At 55.8% G+C, this 21,565-nt stretch overlaps 1 protein-coding gene across 1 annotated transcript; it reads left to right on the top strand.

Annotated features, from left to right (window-relative positions):
• The first annotated feature begins 3,232 nt into the window (after positions 1–3,232).
• On the top strand, positions 3,233–21,353 carry LOC117019453 (integrin alpha-X). The gene is made up of 30 exons (XM_033101137.1): positions 3,233–3,652; positions 4,190–4,295; positions 4,762–4,865; positions 5,199–5,269; positions 5,389–5,503; positions 6,966–7,096; positions 7,198–7,343; positions 7,552–7,705; positions 7,977–8,127; positions 8,322–8,395; positions 8,567–8,696; positions 8,793–8,935; positions 9,120–9,260; positions 9,353–9,562; positions 12,276–12,406; positions 12,536–12,693; positions 12,809–12,963; positions 13,667–13,798; positions 13,892–13,965; positions 14,183–14,324; positions 16,234–16,350; positions 16,456–16,535; positions 16,625–16,708; positions 18,596–18,674; positions 18,767–18,874; positions 18,970–19,053; positions 19,240–19,353; positions 19,511–19,612; positions 19,877–19,987; positions 20,478–21,353. Exons 1-30 carry the CDS (start codon positions 3,616–3,618, stop codon positions 20,574–20,576), a joined length of 3,483 nt encoding a protein of 1,160 aa, XP_032957028.1. The 5' UTR covers positions 3,233–3,615; the 3' UTR covers positions 20,577–21,353.
• The last annotated feature ends 212 nt before the right edge of the window (positions 21,354–21,565 follow it).

Below are 21,565 nucleotides of genomic sequence, written 5' to 3'. Positions count from 1 at the left end.
AGATTTGTTTGCAAAGGGTATACTGTTCGGCGTGTCCAGAGAGGTGTCAGGGTAGTCATTGGAAGGAAGACTGATTGTTGACACCCTCCCTCGCCCTCAGCTTGGAACAACTGCAGCAACACAGGTGGCAGGTGGTGCAGACAGGACGGAGTTGAGACCGTTAGCAGTGTGGTTAAGACTGTGGGGCTTTGCAACCCATCCTCACCTTGTACGAGCTAGGCGAGCCGAGACATGTGACTCTGGTTCTCTGTGCCTCCATGCTGCATCTGTGAAATGGGGACAAGAGCAGTGTCCGCCCACGCAAAGGGCTGCTGTGTGTTCAGGAAGCCAGCAGACACCCACTGCACAGCCCCAGCCCCTTGGTTCTGCCATCACGTATTATCACCCTGGGCCTGCCTCTCCCTTCCGTGTCCCAAGCTTTCCTGCAACTGGCTCCCACCTTTCCTGCTCCCACATTATCCTCTCACCCGGCTCCCTGCCCAGGGATCTAGGAGAGCAGGAGAACCAAGTGCTTTTGGCAAGAGGCTCTCCCCAAGTTCCATGAACGTGTGTGCTTCTTCACTATAGAATTGAAATAAATTCTGTTGTGAGCAAATGTGGGGCTGAATGGAGAATAATCCTTTAAAGACAGAGGAGTGAGACAGATTTTATGTAGCAAGAGGAGGGCAGACACTTCCAGGAAGGTCCTTCAGGCCCTGCGGGTGAGGGTGGGGCGGGAACGGACCCACGGTTTGTGCCCAGCAGAATTCTGTCCTCGTCTTCCCGTAAGGAAACAACCTGTGAGATGGACCCCAAATGACTCGGTTCCACTTAGCTCAGGCACATCGGACCTGAATTAAAGCAGCTTCTGTCCTGGTTTCTCCGTCCCCAACACCTACCCCAAGATGTGGCCGATCAGCCCCTCCCGCCTCACCATCCTGCTGGAATCTTCCTCAGGTAGCACCTCAGGCCCAGGGACAGGGCAGAAGCAGTGAGGCAGCAATGCCAGCTAGTGGGCAGGGCTGGCCGCTCTCCAGACTCCCCCAGGTGCTCTGTCTGTCCTTGACCTCTGACCACAGGCACAGCCTGGTTCCGAACACCTGAGTGGGACCAGCTGGGTGTCTCTGACTCAGGATTCCCCTGGGCTGAGGAGATGGGTAAACTGGCTGTCTGCTCCTTCCTTGCTTGTGTCATCCCCTCAGCTGCCATCCTTCTTCTGGAAATGTCAGTCATGAGTCACTGAAATGGGGTTGTGAGCTTTAGACACCCCAAGGCTCTGGCTGGAGCCTCACTGCCCTCGTCTGTAAAATGGGGTGGGGGGGGCATGTTGGCTTGAAGATACCTTTTGCTCTGCACTTTTCTAATCCTCCAAGTCATTCTGGCCAAAGGTGGGGTTTCTTACCTTGGTGTTTCTCAGCAGTATCACGGATGTAAGTTGGGCATCTTGAGAGAGGAGGTGGAGTCTTGGTCGTCCAGCATTCTGGCCTTGGCCACCCTCACCCAAGTGTGGACACAAGCCTGAGGAAAGGGAGCGATGGACAGGCCAAACCCAAGGCCCCTTCACGGCTGGGGGCTCTGGTCCTGGCCTTCTCCTCAAGACCAGCCCTGACCTCTTCTGGCTCGAGTCATTTCTGCTTTGTCATGTCCCCTCTCCCGAATCTCAGCCTCTTCTTCCTCTTTATCTGGTTTTCCTGCCACAGTTTCCATCTTGGAATTTGTCTCTCTCTCACTCATCATCATCCTCATATCTAGGAATTCCAGAGCCTTTTCCCAGCCATGTTGTGTCTGGGGTCTGGAGGGCGGCTTCCCTCTAAGCGATACTGGTGCCCACATCCCACCCCCTTGGCTCCCCCACCCCCACGGCCCGCTCTGGAGTCACCAGCTGCCTCGGTTGCCAGGTCCGGGGACTCTCTCATCCCTTGCCTCACTCGGTCTGGCAGCCTGACCTCGCTCACACTCCGCTCGAGGCTGCCCTTCCCCGCTGCCCCTCTCTCTCCGGGGTTCCTCTGCCTCTGGGGCCTCTGTCCTCAGTGCCAGGGGCTCCTGCTCAGCTGCCTACATGGGTATTTCCCTGGCACTCACCCCAGGCCCATCTTTCTCTTCCCTCTTCACACTCCCACCAGGATCTCACACGGACAGCACGTCCGTGGATGGTTCCCAAACTCTTCTGCAGCCCAGATTTTCTGCTGAGACCCAGCCCCACGCACCCAGTGCCTCTAGGACATTTCTTCGAAGCCTCTGGGCCCCTCTGACCAGACACAACAATCATGGCATTGTGATGATAATCGCCAACGAATGGCGCTCTTACATTTGTAAGCATTTCACACTTATGAACTCAACCTTCCCAGCAACGAAAGGAGGTGCATACTTTTATTAACACCCCCACTTAGCAAATGAAGCTGAGGCATAGAGAGTCTGCAAGAGTCCAAGCTCTCAACCACTGTGTTTGGTTTTCTCAAAACCACAGCTGGGCTAGCCCACCCCGTCCCCTGCTCCTGCTCAGGGACCATCACCACTGTCCCCCCCGCCCCACACAGGCCAGTCACTTCTAGTCGATGCCCATGGCGGTAGCTCACTCCACAGCCCCCTGTGACCTCCCTCCTGACCGATCTGTCCCCAGCCAGCTCCCAATAAAACCAGGCCCCACACAGCCCCCCTTTCTAGCTTTCCAAAATATGACTGTAAAGATCAATGCTTCCCTCTGCCCTCAGGACAAAACCAACATGGCTTGAGGGGGCTTCCCGGGGTCGGAGCCTACTTCCTCTTCCTCTTCTCCTTGGCCACTTCCCTCCTCCCTCTGTCTGGTTTCCATCACTGATTTTCCCAGAGTCCCTCCTGTCTTGCGCCTCTTCCACATTTGGCCTCCTTCTAAAACAGGCTCCCCTGTCAGCTCCCCTGTCATCCGTCTCCTTCACTTAACTCCAATGGGACCTCCTCCAGGACGCCTTCCGGAAACCGGCCCCTCCCGGCCGGGGTGAGGTCCTCTGTAGTCAGTGGGCTTCCCCTCTGAGCAAAAAAACGCTGTCTACACACTTGCCCTCTCCACCGACTAGGGGCTAGGCCTTGTGGTTTGTGTTTTCTCCCTTCACTAACAGAGGGTGTGAGAAGTCAACCTCAGGTTATACTTGTTGAAGAAATGAGTGCATGCCCCCTCTGCGCCCCTCCAGCTGAGTGACACCGCGACCCAAACATTTCCAGGTCAGAAGGGGAGGATTCTCACCAGAGTCTCCATCCAGGAGGGTCCCGACCCAACCCTGGCGTTGGTGTCTTCCCTCTCCCCAGGCTAACTGAAGTTTCAAGGTCAAGGGGCTCATCAGCCAGTAAGACCAGGGGAATGGGGAGACCCAGTGCAGGGGAAGGCGGGGGGTGGGGGGTGCACATGCCCAAGCCTAGGTTGGTGAGGCAAGAGAAACGAGTCAAGTCGTCTCTAGCTGGACTCCCAGAAAGGAGTGTGTGGGCTGCCTCGGTCCACTTCTCTGCTTGTTTTTGTCATATTCTCCACCCTTCACTTCTGAGTCATGCTGTCAACTTCCTTCTGTGCCTCTTGACCAGAGCTGCTCACTCACTTCCTGGCCTCTTGGTCCAGGTGTCCCTGAGCAGCTCAGGGGCTCGTGAGCAGTGCCTGACTGTCCAGCCATGGCCAACACCGGGACGTCCCTTTTCCTGTTGACGGGTGAGCTGGGGGCTGTCAGGAAGGGGACGGGATGGTGTCCAGGTAGGGAGAGAGCTGAGAAAGCCCACGTTTTGGGCTCAGACATTAGAGGAGGGATCTAGGGTTATTGTGTAGTTTGTGTAGAGAGCGGCTTTTGAGAAACCACTGTAGGGGGAGTTCAAGAGATGGTGGAAGAGAAGCCAGCTGCCTGGACAATCCGGAAATTTCTCAAGTAGGCACGGCCCGTTCACCTTGTGCTCTGTGCACACTGCCCATGTGCTGCCAAGTGTTCCTGAACTGTCCCTCTGAGGAGCCCATTGGTGGGCGTGGAAGGAGCGTCTTTAGAGGTTGCTGGGTGGAAACGGAGAATTGGGAATTGCCAGTAGGCCCGCGGGTAGAGAGCTGTCCGTGTGAAAGGAGAAGCCGGGCGGGGGAGGCCCGAGCCTGGGAGTCTAGAAGACCAGGACACATGGGGCGTTGGGCCTGGAGGGGCGAGTGGGGGATGGGGAAGGAGGAGGACCCTCCAACACAGCTTCTCTCCTCACCGTCTTCCCCCAGCATTGGGGTCCTCTGTCTGCTTCAACGTGGACACGGACACGCCGACAATCTTCTCCATGGACGGGGCTGGGTTCGGACACAGCGTGGCCCAGTACTCCAACTCCAGGTGAGGACCCGGTGGGGACCCCCCGTGGCTCCCGTCAACTCCTGTCCCCGCACAGGGTCCGGTCCCTCCCTTTACTCCAAGCCTTCCTTTCCGAGGTTACAAAGAGCTGGACAGAACACAGATACTGCCTTGCCATCTCGATAACCACAGCTAACATTGACTGAACACTTGCTTAGTCCCATGCCCCCGGGATGGGGTACTGATTTAGGCCTCACAGCAACCGTATGAGGTACGAATCCATCATTCCATAATTATGGAGCACCCACCGTCTGTCTCAGGAGCCAGGCATTTACCAGAGAATAAAATGGGCAAAAAACCCCTCCCAGGCAGAACTTAGACTGCCATGATGTTAATCTCTGCTCGACAGACGAGGAGCCTGAGGCCTGCAGAGTTGGAGCAAGCTTGCTGGAGGGCCGGTCTGGCTTCCGTGCTCCACTCTCAACTGCTGTGTTCTTTGTCCCCCCAGGGTGGTGGTTGGAGCCCCCCAGGAGATAAGGGCTACCGACCAAACAGGCGGTCTCTACCAGTGTGACTACAGAACGGGCACCTGTGAGCCCATCCACCTGCAGGGTGAGTCGCTGCCCCTCCCTGGGACCCAAGTCCAGGCTCCCATGCTGGGGGCTCCTGTGGGGAGAACAGGGGACTCGCTTCCCAGCTTCAGCTCTGTCTGCCAACCCAGACCTTCAGACAGACGTCCTGACCCCTTAAAGGCTGCCTGGCCCATTGCACCCCTGCAGCCCCGTAGCTCCACCAAGGTCAGGAAGCCCCTTCATCTGTCCCGCCTCCTTCCCCCAGGTTGACGGGTGAGCTGGGGCTTTGAGGAACGGGACGGGGGTGGGGTCCAGATTGTACACTGTGCCCTTTGGTGACCCAGAGGGTGACATGCACATGTCTGTCCGCTAGTCCCCCGGGAGGCTGTGAACATGTCGCTGGGCCTGTCCCTGACAGCTGCCACCAAACCCTTTCAGCTGCTGGTGAGTTGCCCTGAGTCACATCCTGGGGACAGAGTGGGGACCTGGAGCTCCTGCGGAAGGGGGAGGTGTGGGTGGGATGGGAGCTGACGCAGCTCCTTCCACCACCCCTCTGTCCCCAGGCCTGTGGCCCTACTGTGCATCAGACATGCAGGGAGAACGTGTACTTGACCGGGTTCTGCTTCTTCCTGGTCCCCCGCTCCTGGCAGCCCCAGAAGCTCCCTTCTGCCCTGCAGGGTAAGTGTTCAGGCCACCAGGACTTTTGAGGAGCCCACACATCGGACTGGGGGTGCCGTGGGCTGAGAGACACTCTTACCAGAGTAGATAAAAAGGGGATCTGGAAAAACATGTGCGGGATGGTGTCGTTGTTTCAAACACGGACTGGGGAGTCACTGTCCCACGTAGAACCTTTCCTGTGACCTTACCCTCTCTGCGCCTCAGTTTCTTGGTCTGTCCGATGGGTATAATAACACACCCAACACTGAGAGTAACATTAGATGCTCCACGGCCAGAGTTTAGCATGGTTCCTGGCACATAGTCATGGTTCACTTAATGCCAACTGCTGTTATTTTTAGAGAGAAGGGGATTTATTTTCCCCCGGTGCACCCTGGGGTATCAGTGACTGGTTTGTGCAGCAGGCTAGGAAATGGTGATGAGGGTGTAGACCGTCTGGATGTGTATGTGTATGATGTGTGTACCTGTGTGCAGATACATGTGTGTATATGTGTATGTGCATGCATGGACCGGTGTATGTGTGTATGTACATGTGTAGTTTGTGTACATGTATTTGTTGTGTACACGTACATGCCTGTGTGCACACGTGTGTGTGCATGCATGTGTGTGTTTATGTGTACACGTGTGCATCCGTACATATGTGCGTGTGGGTGTGTGCAGGCTCAGGCACAGGGGCTGGATCCCTGGTGCTGCTGTGAAGAGCAGACAAGGAGGTGGGATGTTGAGCTTTTCAGACCCGCCCACAGCAGACCAAGGCCCCTCCCTGGTTTCACATTCACACTCACACTTGGCCCCTGGGGAGAGGGGTATCTGGCCACTGAGTGGGGCATCTCTTTCAGCACCTACTAGGCTCTAAACTTTTCCCAGACGTGCCTGGGTTCCCCTGAGAACACCCAGCACACTAGTCTCTCTGGTGGGAGGCCTCTGGGGCACAAAAGGGAAGCTGGGAGGTAAACATGGCATGGGGCTCCCTTCTTGAGAGCTGGGAGGGGTCCCTTTTCTGAGGACAGGTTCCGTATTCTCCCAGAAGGGAGTGGGAACCTGTATGTAAGCTGAGAACAGAACATGACCAGTGTGTGGCTATTCTCAAGGGTGACATGAAAAATTTAACAGAAGTACAGTTCAGCACTAACCAAGGAGGACAGACCCTGGCGGGGGTGGGAGGTGGGGGGTGGGGAGCAGAGCCGTTTTGTGAGTGGATGGCAGAGACATTGTGGGGAAAGGTATGGAGGACCACCCCCTACCCGAGGGCCACGGACTACCAAGCCACGAAGGTAGAATCTTCCGACCCTCTGGATTGGAGGAACTTCCACTTTTTTATCAGCCAGGCAGGCTGTACAGGTGTGAGCAGCTAAACCACAGATGTAGCCTCTTTAGGGACTTTAGGAGACCAAAGGGCCCTGTCCTGGGCGGGGTCAGCTCTGGAGGCCCCTCCAAGGACCAGTGCCACCTCCCCCGCCACCAGAGTGCCCGAGGCAGGAGCAGGACATCGTGTTCCTGATTGACGGCTCAGGGAGCATCAACTTTCGTGACTTCGCCAAGATGCTGACCTTCGTCAAGGCCGTGATGAGCCAGTTCCAGAGACCCAGCGCCCAGGTGTGCAGGCAGGGGAGGCAGGGAGGTGGGCGGCTCGCCGCAGGCGCAGGCGCGGGGTCCAGGGCAGTGGCCGTGGTGCCAGCCCCACGCGGCTCCCCCAGTTCTCCCTGATGCAGTTCTCTGACCGATTCCGGGAGCACTTCACGTTCAAAGAGTTCATGGACAGCTCAGACCCACTAGGCCTGCTGGATTCCGTGTACCAGCTGAGAGGATACACTCACACGGCCACAGCCATCCAGAGGGCCACGTGAGTCCTTCCCCAGAGCGTCATGTGCGACCTGGGCCTCATTGTCTCCATGAGAGAGGAACACGTCCCACCCAGGGTGTCCTTCCTTTGGGGGCCTCCCAGCGGAAGGGGCACCCCCTCATTCTCACAGTGCGGGGGTGGGGGGGCAGGGGGCAGGGCTGGTGGCAGCTCTGTTCACAGGCCTCTGGACCCTCTTCTTTCCTGACAGAAAAGTGCTGTTCAGTGCCTTAAAAGGGGCCCGAAAGGATGCCTCAAAGATTCTCATCGTCATCACCGACGGAGAGAAGACCGGCGACCACCTGAGTTATGCTGACGTCATCCCCCGGGCGGAGGCGGCTGGCGTCCTCCGTTACGCGGTCGGGGTAGGGTGTGGGTCGCGCCCTCTTCGGTGGGTTCCCCCTTGGAGGACACAACCCAGCTCTCTGAGCGTCCACTGACTTCAGGGTGACTGCTCTGCTTCGCCTGGGGACCCTGACGCTTTCCCTTTCTGAGCCTCAGCGTTCTCACCCACACGCTGGATGTAATGTTAACATTACGGACCGTGCGGTGTGATGGGAGGCGTTCAGCCCCCCGGCCCAGGGCGGCGACGTGAAATCTGTGATGATTCTCACCGAGGTGGTCTGTGTGGCACAGGTGGGGTCGGCTTTTCAGAACAGAGTTTCCTGGAAAGAATTAATTGACATCGCATCGCGCCCTTCCCAAGAGTATATATTTCAAGTGGAGAACTTCGATGCTTTGAGAGACATTCAGAACCAACTGAAAGAGAAGATCTTCGCCATTGAGGGTAAGTCGGAGGTGACAGCCTCAGTCATAAGCGCTTTTCCTTCTAGACACTGGACCCCATGTCATGGGCCGCAACCATGGGTTGCTGGGGTTTAGTCTCCAACACGAGATCCTCTTAAAGCTGAGGTACCCGGCTCAGACCTGGCAAAGCCCATCCCCCCACCCCCAGAACCCAGGTGTCGTGGCTTCCCCTAGGTACGAAGACCTCAAGAAGCAGTTCCTTCGAGTTGGAGATGTCCCAGGAGGGCTTTAGCGCTGTGCTCACACCTGTGAGTGGGGTCCCCGTCAGGCCACGGGTGTGGGAGGAGGGGCGGCGGGGAGGAGGGAGGGCGAGGGTGGGCAGCAGGTAGTGAGTGCAGTCGGCTGCAGGACTGCCCCGGGATGGCTGTCCTCTCCTCTCCGCCCTGCTCAGCCCAGGATGGACCCGTTTATCTTCCCAGGATGGACCCGTTTTGGGGGCTGTGGGGAGCTTCGGCTGGTCTGGAGGGGCCTTCCTGTACCCCCCAAATGCAAACCCCACCTTCATCAACATGTCTCAGGAGCATGAGGACATGAGGGACTCTTACCTGGGTGAGAAAAGGCTTTGGCTGTGAGGACAGGTGGGGCAGGAGCTGCCTGGGGGGAGGGGCTTGAGGGGAGCCTTTGAGCTGAGGCCTGGCCCCTCAGGTTACGCCACCGAACTGGCGCTCTGGAAGGGGGTACAGAGCCTGGTCCTGGGAGCCCCCCGCCATCAGCACACTGGGAAGGTGGTCATCTTCACCCAGGCGTCCAGGCAATGGAAGCCGAAGGCTGAAGTCACAGGGACCCAGGTGGGGTGTGGAGGAAGCCAGAGTGGAACCTGAGGGTGGCGCGGTCTCCGGGGGGGAGAGGGGGCAGAGGAAGGGGTTCGGGGCTCATGGGGGGAGGTCCAGCTGCCTGGGGAGAGGCAGGACCCGGCCCAGAAGGGGTGCCTCTGGCCGGGGCAGGCAGGGTGACTTTAGCTCTGCCCGGCAGATCGGCTCCTACTTTGGGGCCTCCCTCTGCTCCGTGGACGTGGACAGAGATGGCAGCTCCGACCTGGTCCTCATCGGGGCTCCCCATTACTATGAGCTGACTCGGGGGGGCCAGGTGTCTGTGTGCCCCTTGCCCCGGGGGGTGAGTGGCTGATGAGACCTGGCCTGGGTGGGGCTTGGGTGTGGGGTGGAGGGTTGCTTGGGTTGGGGCCTGACACTGGTTTTGTTCTGCAGAGGGCTAAGTGGCAGTGTGACGTCATTCTCCGTGGGGAGCAGGGCCACCCCTGGGGCCGCTTTGGGGCAGCCCTGACCGTGCTGGGGGACGTGAATGGGGACAGGCTGACCGATGTGGCCATCGGGGCCCCGGGGGAGCAGGAGAACTCAGGTGCTGTCTACCTGTTCCGTGGAGCCACAGGTCTGGGCATCAGCCCCTCCCACAGCCAGGTGAGGCCCTGTCACAGATCATGTCACTACAGTCTCCTCCTTGCTTCCCCCATCTTCCACATTGCCCCCTGGAGAACTCGCCATTCCCTTATCTTTCCTCCTTTTCCCACCACTGGCAAAGGCAGGAGGCAAAATCTGTGGAATTTAAGAAACGGAAATATTGACTGGTGTGTTCCCTGCTTTGTATGGGGACTTGATACTCGAACGGGCTTTCCACCCAAGGCTTTTAATCCCACAGCAGCTTCACAAGGTATGTAGGCCAGGCATTAGCAAACTCATGATAGAGATGAAAGCTGGGACCTGGAGAAGATAAGTGACTTCATTTGTCCAAGGTTTATAGTAGACCGTGAATGGTGATGAGGGAGGTTCCAGCCCCCGGACTTCTGACCAGTGCTTGGTCTTTTGGTGGCTCCTGCTTGCTCAGCCAGCCTGTGCACTCATGCCTGCATCTCCCTGGATGCTATACGACTTTATTCCCTCCCTCTATCAGTAATCCTCCCAAATGCCTAACCGGGCAGGAGCTCTCCACCCACCCAGGAGGGTTCCCTGCCAGGAAGGGCTGCTTCCCTTGGCAAAAAGTCAGAGAAGCCCCAAATAAAACACAGGCAAAGGATCTGAGTAGACATTTCTGCAAAGATGATATGCAAAGGACCACCGTGAAAAGATGCTGACTTTTGCTGATGACAAATCAAAAGCCACAATGAGACATCTCTGCACCCCCCCCAGATGGCTAGAATAAAAAAGACATAATAACCATAATAACAAGAGTTGGAGAGGATGTGGAGAAATTGAAACCCTCATACAGTGCTGGAGGGAATGTACAATGGTACAGCTGCTTTGGGAAAGTATCTGGCAGTTCCCCACAGGGTTAAACATAGAGTTACTGTACGACCCAGCCGTTCCATCCAAGGGAACTGAAAACCTGTCTACACAAAAAGTTCATAGTAGCCTTATGCATAGTCACCAAAAGGTGGAAACAACCCAAATGTTCATCAGCTGAACAATGGATGAACAAAGTGTGGTCTAGCCGTACAATTAATATTATTCGGCCATAAAAAGGAGTAAGGCGCTGACACAGGCTCCGACGTGGGTGACCCTTGAAAACCTGACACTGAGTGACAGAAGCCAGGCACAGAGGACCACACATTGTCTGATTGCATTTCTGTGAAACCTCCAGGCAAATCCATAGCGACAGGAAGTAGATTGGAGGTCGTCAGGGCCTGGGGGTGCAGGGACACGAGGTGACCGCTAAGGGGTACGGGCTTCCTTTGAGGGGTAACGAAAATGTCCTAAAATCAATTCGTTGCGTAACCTGTGAACCCCCCTAAAAACTGTTGAGTTTTACACTTTCGAAGGGTAAATTGTTCGGTGTGTGAATTATATCTCAAAAAGTTGTTAGAAAAACAAGTCAACGAAGGTGCCGAAAGTTCTGTCCCTTCCCAGCTCTGTGGCCTTGGTCCTAAGTCACCTCTTTTGTTCAGCGTCCTCGTCTGTAAAATGGCAGTAATAGTAAAGCCACCTCCCGGGGCTGCTGCTGTGAGGCTTCAATGCGTTAGTCCACATAGGTGCATATAGAACACGTTCTGCACATGTGTACATAAGTGCCCGCCCACAACAGACGTTGTATTGGAATCAATTACTGCCATACGGTTTAACAATGGGAGGGTTCTAAACAACTTGGAAAGGCTTTGCTGAGAGTAACGAGAGCCCTGAAACGGCCCTCGGGTCACACTGTCTTTACGAGGCATGTCCACGCAGCCTTTCGACTTCAAATAGTCCCGGGGTCATCCCCACGAGGCCTCGCCCGAAACTCATGGCCGTGTGATTTTCCTTTTTTCCCCATGACGGGTCTCACCACACCCTGGTCTGGGGCAGTCGGGCCTTGTTCCCCACGGGCCCACGCACCATGAGGTCAGCTTCCTGGGCACAAGGACACTTGACTGTGTGTGTGCTTTCTACCCCCCTCTTCACCTCTAAACTTCCTTAGTAATTGGTACGTTTCTCTTTTATTTTATTAGTACTACTCTTCATGTGCCCGGAGAGTTATAGGGCACAGTCTCCGAGGGATTGCTTGTTACAGGAGCAATGGAAATAGCAGAGGGACCCACAGGTCTTCGTACAGGTGTAGCCACTCCCCACCCCGACTGGATCCCCCCTTGTCCTCTGAAGAGGCAGGGTGGCCGTCGGCAGGCATCAGAGGGTCTCACTCTAGGTCTGGGGTTGGCTTCTTAAAGGCCGAGTGGCCTTGGCACTGCCTGCCGAGAAGGAGGTGTAGCTTCCTGAGCCCTGAGGTCCTTTCCAGCCCTAATACTCAGCATCGTTCGTAAGGGACTAGTGACCATGTTCCAGGTGCTGGTCTAAGAACTCTGTGAATTAATTCATTCGCTGCGTACACTTATCCCCACGTGAAAGATGAGGAAAGTGAGGCACAGAAGGGTGGGATCTGTGCCCCCGGCTCATCCTGGGAGGAGCCAGAATTGGAACCTGAGACTCGATGCAACTCAGGTCACCAGGCCAGTCCCTCAGACTCCAGTTCTCCTGTGATGTCTTAGAAATCTTCTCTTTTCTCCAGTCATCCTTTCCCCACCCCTCTTTTTAGGCCCTCCTTTGTGACGTCTCTTCACGACTCACGCCTTCCGTCTCCCACATGCCCCCCACCCCGTTCTTGTTTCCCTCACCCGCTAACCATGCTTGCCCTTCCCTCTCTGGCCAGAGGATTGCAGGCTCCCAGCTGTCCCCCAGGCTCCAGTATTTTGGGCAGTCACTGAGCGGGGGTCAGGACCTCACAATGGACAGACTGGTGGACCTGGCCGTGGGGGCCCGGGGGCACGCACTGCTGCTCAGGTGAGAAGAGACTCCTGTAGACCCTCCCCAGGGGTCCTCGGCCCCCCTAGGGCCCCGGCCTCCTACCCCAAGCCCAGGCTGGCCTCCTGCGACCAGGGGCCTGTCCTTAGCTTAGCGTTCTGCCCCCAGGACCAGGCCTGTGCTCTGGGTGCATGCAAGCATTCGCACCTCGCCGACAGAGATTTCTAGGTCCATGTCTGAGTGTCGGGAGCAGACGCCCTCTTTCCAGACACTGGGTGATGCCACTGTTTGCCTTCATGTTTATGAAAGTACCAAGACCCAGCTGGGTGAGTCCTCTCTTCCCCAGGATACCCCGAATCCTGGAGTCCCCCAGCTCCTGCCTGGCCCCTTGCCCACCTGGGGCATTCCTGGTTCTCTCCCATCCCCTACTCTCCCCTGCAGGTAACCTCGAAAGCTCTGTGACCTTTGACCTGACCCTCGATCCTGGCCGCCTGAGTCCCCGTGCCATCTTCAAGGAGACCAGGGCTCGGTACCTGACTCGCACTCTAGACCTTGGGCTGAGACAGCACTGTGAGGACGTGGCGTTGCTCCTCTCGGTGAGGGGCCTGGGGGGGGCCCTGGGGGTGCAGGCGCTGCTGAGACTGGCAGCGACTGGGCAGGGAGGGACGGAATGGGGTGTGTTCTGGTCCTGGCTGTGGCTCAGCCCCAGTGTGGCACCTGGCATGCCGGAGCCGCTTCACATCTGTCAGCCAAAGGAGTGAGTGCGTGAGAACACGTGGACGGGAACGGCCAGAAATGACACAGCCGGATTTCAGGAAGGAGTACGGCTCCTTCAGAAAACCGTGGAGCAGTGGGCTGAGATTCTTGTATCGAGCTGGGTCTCTGAGACCCTGAGGCCCTGGCCTGGGTGCTGGGACACAGCCCTGGACAGAGCAGTCCCTGCCCACAGGGAGCTCTGGGGGAAGACCCCAAACAATCCAGTCCCGAGAGGACGGGGGTCAGGTAGCCACAAACACTAAGAAGGAAGATAAAGCCAGGGGGAGAACAGAGGGGTGCCCGCAGGCCTGTGGGCAGGTGGAGTGAGAGAAGACCCTGAGGGAGGAAGTGGGCCAGCTGGAAGCTAGGGGGAGGGAGATGGAGGCGCAGAGCCCACGGTGGCATTTCAGCAGTCAGTGTTTAACGAGCGCAGGTGGGTGTCATTGTTGCCCCATTTTACAGACAAGGAAATGGGACACAGTTGGTGCGTGTGGCGGTGCTTTCCTCAGCCACCTGCTCCCTCACTGTGCGTTCGTTCTCTAGGCCTGTGTGGAGGACTCTGTGACCCCCGTCATCTTGCGTCTCAATTTCTCCCTGGTGGGCAAGCCCATCCTTTCGTTTGGGAACCTCCAGCCGATGCTGGATGTGGATGCCCCCAGATACTTCACGACCTCTGTGAGTCCTGATGCTGGGCTCTCCCTCCCAGAGGGGGTGGAAGGCGGGGACTCCAGACCTTGGGGAAAACCCCCGTTTTGCCTTCCCTCTCAGCTCCCCTTTGAGAAGAACTGTGGAGCCGACCACGTCTGCCAGGACGACCTTGGCATCTCCTTTGGCCGCTCAGGGTGAGCATCTAGCCCCTGAGACCTGCCCTGGTCCCCCCGCCCGCCCTCTTCCTGGACACGAGGGCGCCACCCGGCTCTCCTAACTTGTCTGCCCTGTGCTCAGAACCCAGACGTCTTGTCCCCTATCCCTGCCCGCCCTCCCCACTCTGTGTTTCATCCCTAGACCATTGCTAGCCTCAGTCACAAATCATCTCCCGCCCTCTGCCCCAACATCTAGCTTGAAGTCCCTGGTAGTGGGGACTCACCTAGAGCTGACCACGGAGGTGACACTGTGTAATGATGGCGAGGACTCGTATGGAACCACAGTCACCTTCTCCTATCCACTGGGGCTGTCTTATCGACGAGTTGCAGGAAGCCAGGTATTAAGTCCTCAGGGGAAGGACGTGGCTGATGGCTGGGGGTCGGTCGGCAGAGACTCCTGTGCTGGGCTCAGAGCTCAGGCTGGTGCTGCCATTGCTCTGCAGCCTCTCATAAACCAAGAGGTCCAAGCTGACTGATTTTGGATGTGGTCTGAGGACGGGTATGGTTGTGGTAGGACTTGCTCAGCTCATGTTGTGCCCAACTCTGGCCATCCCATTTTAAGGGCACTGACGGTTAAGACTGAGTTCCCAGGAAACCGTGAAGGTGCAGAGAGAGGGGACCCTGCCTTAAATGTCTCTGTAGTCCACGTCCTATCTGTATTCCCCTTTTAAAGAAAAACATGCCCACAGGCCTTCAAATATTTTAAAACACTGTCCTGTAGAAGAAAGACGTAAATCGATGGGTTACTCCAGACCAGGGCTTGGCATACTCTTTCTCAAAAGGGCGAGGAAGTAAATACGTCAGCTTTGTGAGACACGCAGTGTCTGTCGCATGTGCCCAGCTCTGCTGTTCAGAGTGGAAACAGCCACCGACAATATGTGTCTGAACGAGCATGGCTGTGTTCCAGTAAAACTTTATCTACAAAAACTGGTGGCGGCCGGTCGTTTGGCAATCCTTATTCTAGAAGAAGGAACTAGGACCAGCGGGAGTCGAAGGGAAACAGATTTTTAACAAACATTTTACGATAAAAAATGTGAAACATGTACCAAAGTAGAATGTGGTTCACCGAACCTCCCCGAAACTTATCACCCGGATTCAACAATGATCAACATTTTGCCACATTTGCTTCGTCTGTTTTTTCCTGTTGCAGAAGTATTTTAAAATATGTCCCAGACATCATGTCACTTGTCTGTTTCAGCTTTAGTGCTGGACACTGGGGACATCTTACACGACCCAGTGCCACTAGCACACACAGTGGAATGAGTGAGTCCTTAGTATGTAGACCATCATGGAACGTTCTTAGTTGTCTCAAAAATGCCTTTTTACGCCTGATTTATTTGAACCAGCATCAAAACTAGGTCCACACATGACATTTGGGTGGCTGGTCTCCTATGTCTCTCTTAGGTTAGTACTCCCAACGGGATACTATTTTCATTAGCATTCAAAGGAAAACGCTAGAAGGGGCTAGATCCAGCTGCACGAGGGGTGGGTGCCCCATCCCTGAAAGTGCTTCTAGACATATCAACCTAATGCCACATGTGGACCCATGGTGGATATTGATTTTAAAAATGAGCTGGAAAATCACTTTATAGATTATATAAATGTCTAACCACCGTGCTGGACATCTGAAACTGATATAAAATAATTTTTTATGTAGAAAAAAAAAGTAACTGTTTAAAAAAAATTTTAAATGAGCTGTAAAATAACATTTTTGGAGACAATCTAGGAAAAGTGAACATGACCTGAGTATTAGCTGATATTGAGTTATTGCTAATTTTACTGGGTGTGATTTGTTGAGTCTTGTGGTTATGTTAAAACATACCCTTATCTGTTGGTGGTATACATTCAGGTATTTCTGGATGAGGCGATGTGATGTTTCAAATGTGTTTTAAATTATCCAGGGGGAAAAAAAGTGGAGAGCAGCTGAAAAAAACAAAAGTAGAAAAATGTGGGTAATTTAAGCTGCGTGATGGGTACAGGGGTGGGGGTTGATTTACTTAGAGTGTTTACTTTTGAATGTGTTTGAAAGTTTCCATAATAAGAAAGCCTTTTTAAAATAACAATACATAAAAAAAAAGAGGGAAACTAATAAATCTGGGATTTCGACATGAGCAGGAGGTGGGACCAGGTAGTGTCTTAGGGAATTTTTAAGACCAGAAACTTAAGGGAGAGTCCGGGAAGCTGTCGCTGCTTCGTGGCGTCTGCCTGGGACACTAACCAATGGCCGTTTCACCTGCCCTCGCCTAGAACCAAGGGCAGTTGCGCTCCCTGCCCCTGACCTGCGACAGCTCCTCTGCGGGGAGCCAGGGAGCGCGGAGCACCCACTGCAGCATCAAACACGTCATCTTCCGCGAGGGGGCCCAGGTCAGTCTTGCTTCTGCCCACACCCACTTCACTGCCCCCTGCGCCTCTCTCCTCGGTGACCCCCCCCGCCCAACCCCCACACCTGCCTTCCTGCCTCTTCGTCAGATCACCTTCACAGCCACCTTTGACGTCTCCCCCAAGGCCGAGCTGGGAGACCGGCTGCGTCTGACGGCCAATGTGAGTAGGTGAGTGGGGCCAGGCCCAGGCAGCGCCCCCGCCCGCCCGGCCTCCGCTTCTGGGACACTTGCTAACTGGGCTCCTCTTACTTCCCCAGTGAGAATAATTCCCCCAGAACCAGCAAGAGCACCTCCCAGCTGGAGCTCCCTGTGAAGTATGCCATCTACGTGGTGATCAGCAGGTGCCACACCACACCCTGGAAGGGGTTCTTCTCCATCACTGGTGGGGCTCAGGGGCTCAGTCCTGCATCCGCGGAGCTTCTGGGCTCTGGAGGTCTTATTGCCAACCTTTCAATCGATAGACGATGCTGCTAGCAGCACTTACTCACCAATCTCTGGGTGTTTCTTGTGCACTAGCTATGACAATAAGAAGAATGATTTGATTTTCCATCCTATATTTCATGAGGTTGCAGTTCTCAGAAGCCCCAAGACTGTCCTGAATTCCCTAATAGGAGATGTGTCTCTGTCTTCAAGGTTCCTACAGTCTTTTTGGGGAGCGAGGTTACCCTGAACCAAAGCAGGATCTCACCAAAGGCCTGTCTGTGGTTCTGCACCCTGAGCGATGTGAATTTCTAAGAGCGGCGTAGGGCCTCGTGTCAGGGGAGGAGGCTTCAGCTAAACGCCAAGTGTCCCTGGCATTGGACTTGGTCCTTGGCATTGGGGCAAGACAATTTTTCATTGCAAGGAACAGATTTACAACTTGCAGGGCTCTTAGAAGCACCCTTCTTCCTTTCCCCAGCCCCCTTTGGGAAACGGATAGAGGGAGAAATGAGCTGCAGAGGTTGCTGTCAGGGAGAAGCTGGGTGGAAGGAAAAGGCCTTGACATGGTGCCCAAGGAGGGGCAGACACGGGGCCTGAAACTAAGGGGTCAAAGCCCAGTGTCTGAGCAGACACCTTCCTGGCGTTTGCTACGCTTCAGGCACAGCGGTGTGGCTGCTTTCCATACATTCATGTGACCTTCACAGGGATGCATTGAGCCTCTGTTATGTGTAATCAAAACCAGACTAAACCCCTGGCTTTGTTTGGTGTGTGCACTTGTGACATAGGGCAGGCCCATGCGGCTTAGCCTGGCTGTATCCCCGGCGGATTCCGCCCAGGTGTCTCGGTGGAGGTCCTCCTCCCACCCAGAGCCTCAGCTGCAGTCACGCCAGCTCTCGGCTCTCGGGGCTCACAGGAGCCCAGCCGCCGGCACGCTCTGAGCTGGCTTGCTCAGTGTGCACTGGGCTTAGCACACCTCCCTGCAGGCGCCCACAGGCAGAGCAGGCCATGTCTGAGAGTGTGGCCCCACAGTTCAGCTGTCCTCTGCAGATGCAACTCTGTGGATAGGGGCACTCTGGGCGTGGAGGCCCCAAGAAGAGACTGGGGCATTTTGGGGGAGCAACTCAGCAGAGGAGGGCTGAGACTTCAGAGCAGGAGTGGTGGTCTAGGATTTGGACTGTGCAGGCAGAGGACAGGTACCCAAGGTGTGGAGCCCTGAGAGGCAGAGGGGAGGCCAGCCACCCCTGTGAGGGGCTAGGGGGGCCACTGGGTTTCAGGCATGGGCCCAGGCAGGCCAGAGGAAGCGCTGTTACACTGAGATGCAGTGACTCATCTGCTGTGGCTTCTCCCTCACCTCCAAGCCCCAGGCCCAGAAAAGCCAAGGAAACAGGAAAGAAGGGCCCCAGGGGTGGCCAGTGTCAACCCGAATCTCCCCAAACCTTTGCTGTGCCCCCAGGTCCATCCAGCATCCTCTGTGCCCACGAAGGCCTGAGAGGAAAACTGAGGCCCAGAGAGGGAGAGGCCCTGGCTTCCCCTCGCCCAGCGTGTCAGGTCCTTCTCACTTCACCGCAGGCCTAGCCCCACCCTGGCCGTTTCCTCTGTGGGCAGCTTCTGCCAGCACCTTGCCCTCAGCTCAAAGCCTGCCTACCCTGCTCCCTAAGTCTCCCCAGTGTTTCAAGTCAGCCGCAGACGTCATTCCTGGCCCGCCCTCCCCAAGACCCCACTGTCCACCTGTCCTGTTGTGTCCCAGCCAGGGTCTCCTCTGGAGGCCTCCATGGAACTTTAAACCCACCGGTCCTCTTCTCTCCCAGCCATGAAGAGTCCACCAAGTATGTCAACTTCTCAGCCTCGGAGGAGAAAGAAAGCAGCGTGGCCCAGCACAGATACCAGGTGAGTGGTGGCGACGAAGGAGCGTGGGCTGGGGCCAGAGACGGGGTGGGGATGGGGCTTTGGATGGTCCTGCCTTACTGCCCTCCGTGCAGGTCAACAACCTGGGGTCCAGGGATCTGCCTGTCAGCATCAACTTCCTGGTTCCTACGGAGCTGAACCAGGTGCCTGTGTGGACAGACATCGAGGTCTCCCACCCCCAGGTACTCCCCCATGAAGGCCCTTTCCCTGGAGTCCCGAGTCCCTCAGGAGTTCCTGATGTCCCCACTGAGACGCTTGCGTCTGTGTCTTTGCCTAGAACCCGTCGATTCAGTGCTCTTCACAGAGAACAGCGCCCACAGAGTCCAACTTCCTGACCCACATTCAGGAGAACCGTGTGCTGGTGAGGACTCTGGGCTGTCCCCATGTTAAACCACACAGCGGAGGAACTCGATTCGGGAATCACGTTCTGTTCAGATGGCTGTCTGCTGAACAGCCCTCCTGAGTTCAGATGTGGCTGCTTTCTCCCCTCAAATCAGACAGCTCAATGCTGTCTTCTGCCTTCAAACCCATCCTCCCCGGTCCCTAGAACTGCTCCATCGCTGACTGCCTGAGGTTCCGCTGTGACGTCCCCTCCTTCGGCATCCAGGAGGAACTTGACTTCATCCTGAAGGGCAACCTCAGCTTCGGCTGGGTCAGCCAGGTGGGTCAGCCAGGTGTGCAGGCCCAGCAGCAGAGTCCCGGCCCGAGACTCAGGTGGTGCCGGTGGGTCTGGGCCCACCCAGCCTCAAGCTGGGACACGTCTCTACCCTGAGGCTTCCCTAGAGCTGGTCCCCCGGCTGTCCTGCTCCCTTTTGCAGACACTGCAGAAGAAGGTCTTGGTGGTGAGTGTGGCTGAAATCACGTTCGACACATCTGTGTATTCCCAGTTCCCAGGACAGGAGGCGTTTTTGAGAGCCCAGGTAGTGACTGTGGGGTGGGCAGTGGCCAGGCGGGTGAGGGGGCTTCTGAGGCTAAATCTGCGATGCTGGGTGGGTGGGGGCTCAGAAGCCTGGAGGGAGGGAGGACGGAGGTCCCTGGGCGGGACAGTGGCCTAAGTGCATCTGAAACTCACCCCTTGGAGTCTGGTGTGGAGAAGGGGGAGGGTCGTGAAAGGTCGGGGAACCTGGGAGAGTCTGGGGCAGCCAGAGGCCTGACACTTCCTGGTGGGGTCCCCTCCTCTGCAGATGGGGACGGTGCTAGAGGAGTACGCGATCCATAACCCGGTGCCCCTCATCGTGGGCAGCTCTGTGGGGGGCCTGCTGTTGCTGGCTCTCATCACGGCCACACTGTACAAGGTGCGTGTTCTCGTCCCCACTTGACGCCACCAGCATGCGATCCCACTCTTTACCGTATAAGGAAGAGCCCACCTTGGCGTCAGGTACTCATTCTGCTGAGTCACTGCCTGTGAGGAATCCACACCCACCTGTGACGTCAGCAGCCCCCAACCGTCCCCCACGTTTGTGCTTTCCCACTCGGCTCTGCCTCTCCACATGTTTCCCTTTACATCAAATTATAACATAAGAGTGCCGCCCTGGATTTGAAGTTGACACCGCCACAGATCCTTTCTGTGACTGTAGGCAAGTGTCTGGGTTTCTCCTTCTGAAGGGACTTCTACCCAGCTCCCAGAATTGTGGTTGCGTCTAAAGGTCCCGCTGTTTATAAATGTCCTACTGCAGGCTGCAAACAGAGCAGCGGTTCCTGAAATGGTGACCCCTCTCGTCCCCCGCCATGCCTTTTCCTCTCTTCTGCTGGACTTCCTGATTTTCCTCTCCTTCCACCCCCCAGGTTGGCTTCTTCAAACGTCAGTACAAGGAAATGATGGAGGAAGCAAATGGACAGACTGCCCCAGAAAATGCAACACCAAATCCCCAAGTTGCCCAATAAGAAACTACCTCCTGTTCTCTTTGGGACCAGCTCTCCCCTGAGAGGTTTCCTGGCCCTTTTCTTCTCACCCAGGTCAGATCTGAGGGGGAAGAAATGTTCCACAGGAGGGAGGCTGGGAACAGGCTCCTTTCTCTCTTTGGGAGAGTACCGTTTACTTGCACAAAGTGTTTTGCTTGAGAAGCGCCATGTGTCTTGTCACGGCTCCATCTGGAAACCCCAGGATGGGATCCTGGCCACGTCCCCAAAGGACTTGACTTGGAATTCTACCTAGACGTACACACACAATATCCTCAATCTCCAGTGTCCCTTCCTCCACGAGCCGCCAGTGATCTTTCCAAAATACACCACTGGGCGAGATCCTCATCCTCACCCACCTTCAGTGACTCCCCATGGTTCGTATGATAACTTCGGAACTTGTTCAGCTGGATATTAGGAATCCAGTTCTGTTTTCAGAAGATGGGCTTTATCTCCCTCTGTCTCCCTCATTTCAGTAAAATACTGTTAGGATCAGTTCTTAGCTTTGTCTTGGGAATCTTAGTCCAGATTTCCCAAATGGAGTTGGGAATGAAATGCCTGCACCCTGGACTTTGTAAACGTGGCCTCCAGGATTGGTCACCAGTGCAGGCTATGAGGGAAGGCCCCCCCGCTGGGAGGGGCATCGGCCCAATGCCACTTGGGCTCACTCAGCTCCAGGGTCTCTTAGCAAAAGAGGTTCAGGCCACTCCCACTTTTTGAGGCTTTAAATATATAAATGAATAAATGCCAGAACATGGTTATAAAAGTGGTGCATTTAAAATACTTGCATTAACAAAAGAGATGTATGTGCCTTTTTTGGGATATATGTCAAAGGTCTAAAATTAAGGTCTTTGATGGTTGTGAGTCCCGGACAATGACGCTGATGGGGTCCCCTATTCCTGGTAGATCCCAGGCGGCCCTGCGGCCTGAGGCCAGGGCAAGACAGGTAAACTGATCGGGGTCATAAACACCCC

The sequence above is a fragment of the Rhinolophus ferrumequinum genome (assembly GCF_004115265.2).
Source record: "Rhinolophus ferrumequinum isolate MPI-CBG mRhiFer1 chromosome 15 unlocalized genomic scaffold, mRhiFer1_v1.p scaffold_54_arrow_ctg1_1, whole genome shotgun sequence".
NCBI lineage: Eukaryota > Metazoa > Chordata > Mammalia > Chiroptera > Rhinolophidae > Rhinolophus > Rhinolophus ferrumequinum.
The sequence above is the reverse complement of the archived record's forward strand: the minus strand, read 5'-3'. Positions and strand labels throughout refer to the sequence as shown.

What these genes read in the sequence shown, in the direction of transcription:
- LOC117019453 (XM_033101137.1), top strand. Translation starts at nt 3,616, where the DNA reads ATGGCCAACACCGGGACGTCCCTTTTCCTGTTGACGG. An exon ending in CCAAACCCTTTCAGCTGCTG is followed by an intron (nt 5,270 to 5,388) that starts GTGAGTTGCCCT and finishes CTCTGTCCCCAG; the next exon opens with GCCTGTGGCCCTACTGTGCA. An exon ending in CTGACGGCCAATGTGAGTAG is followed by an intron (nt 16,536 to 16,624) that starts GTGAGTGGGGCC and finishes TTACTTCCCCAG; the next exon opens with TGAGAATAATTCCCCCAGAA.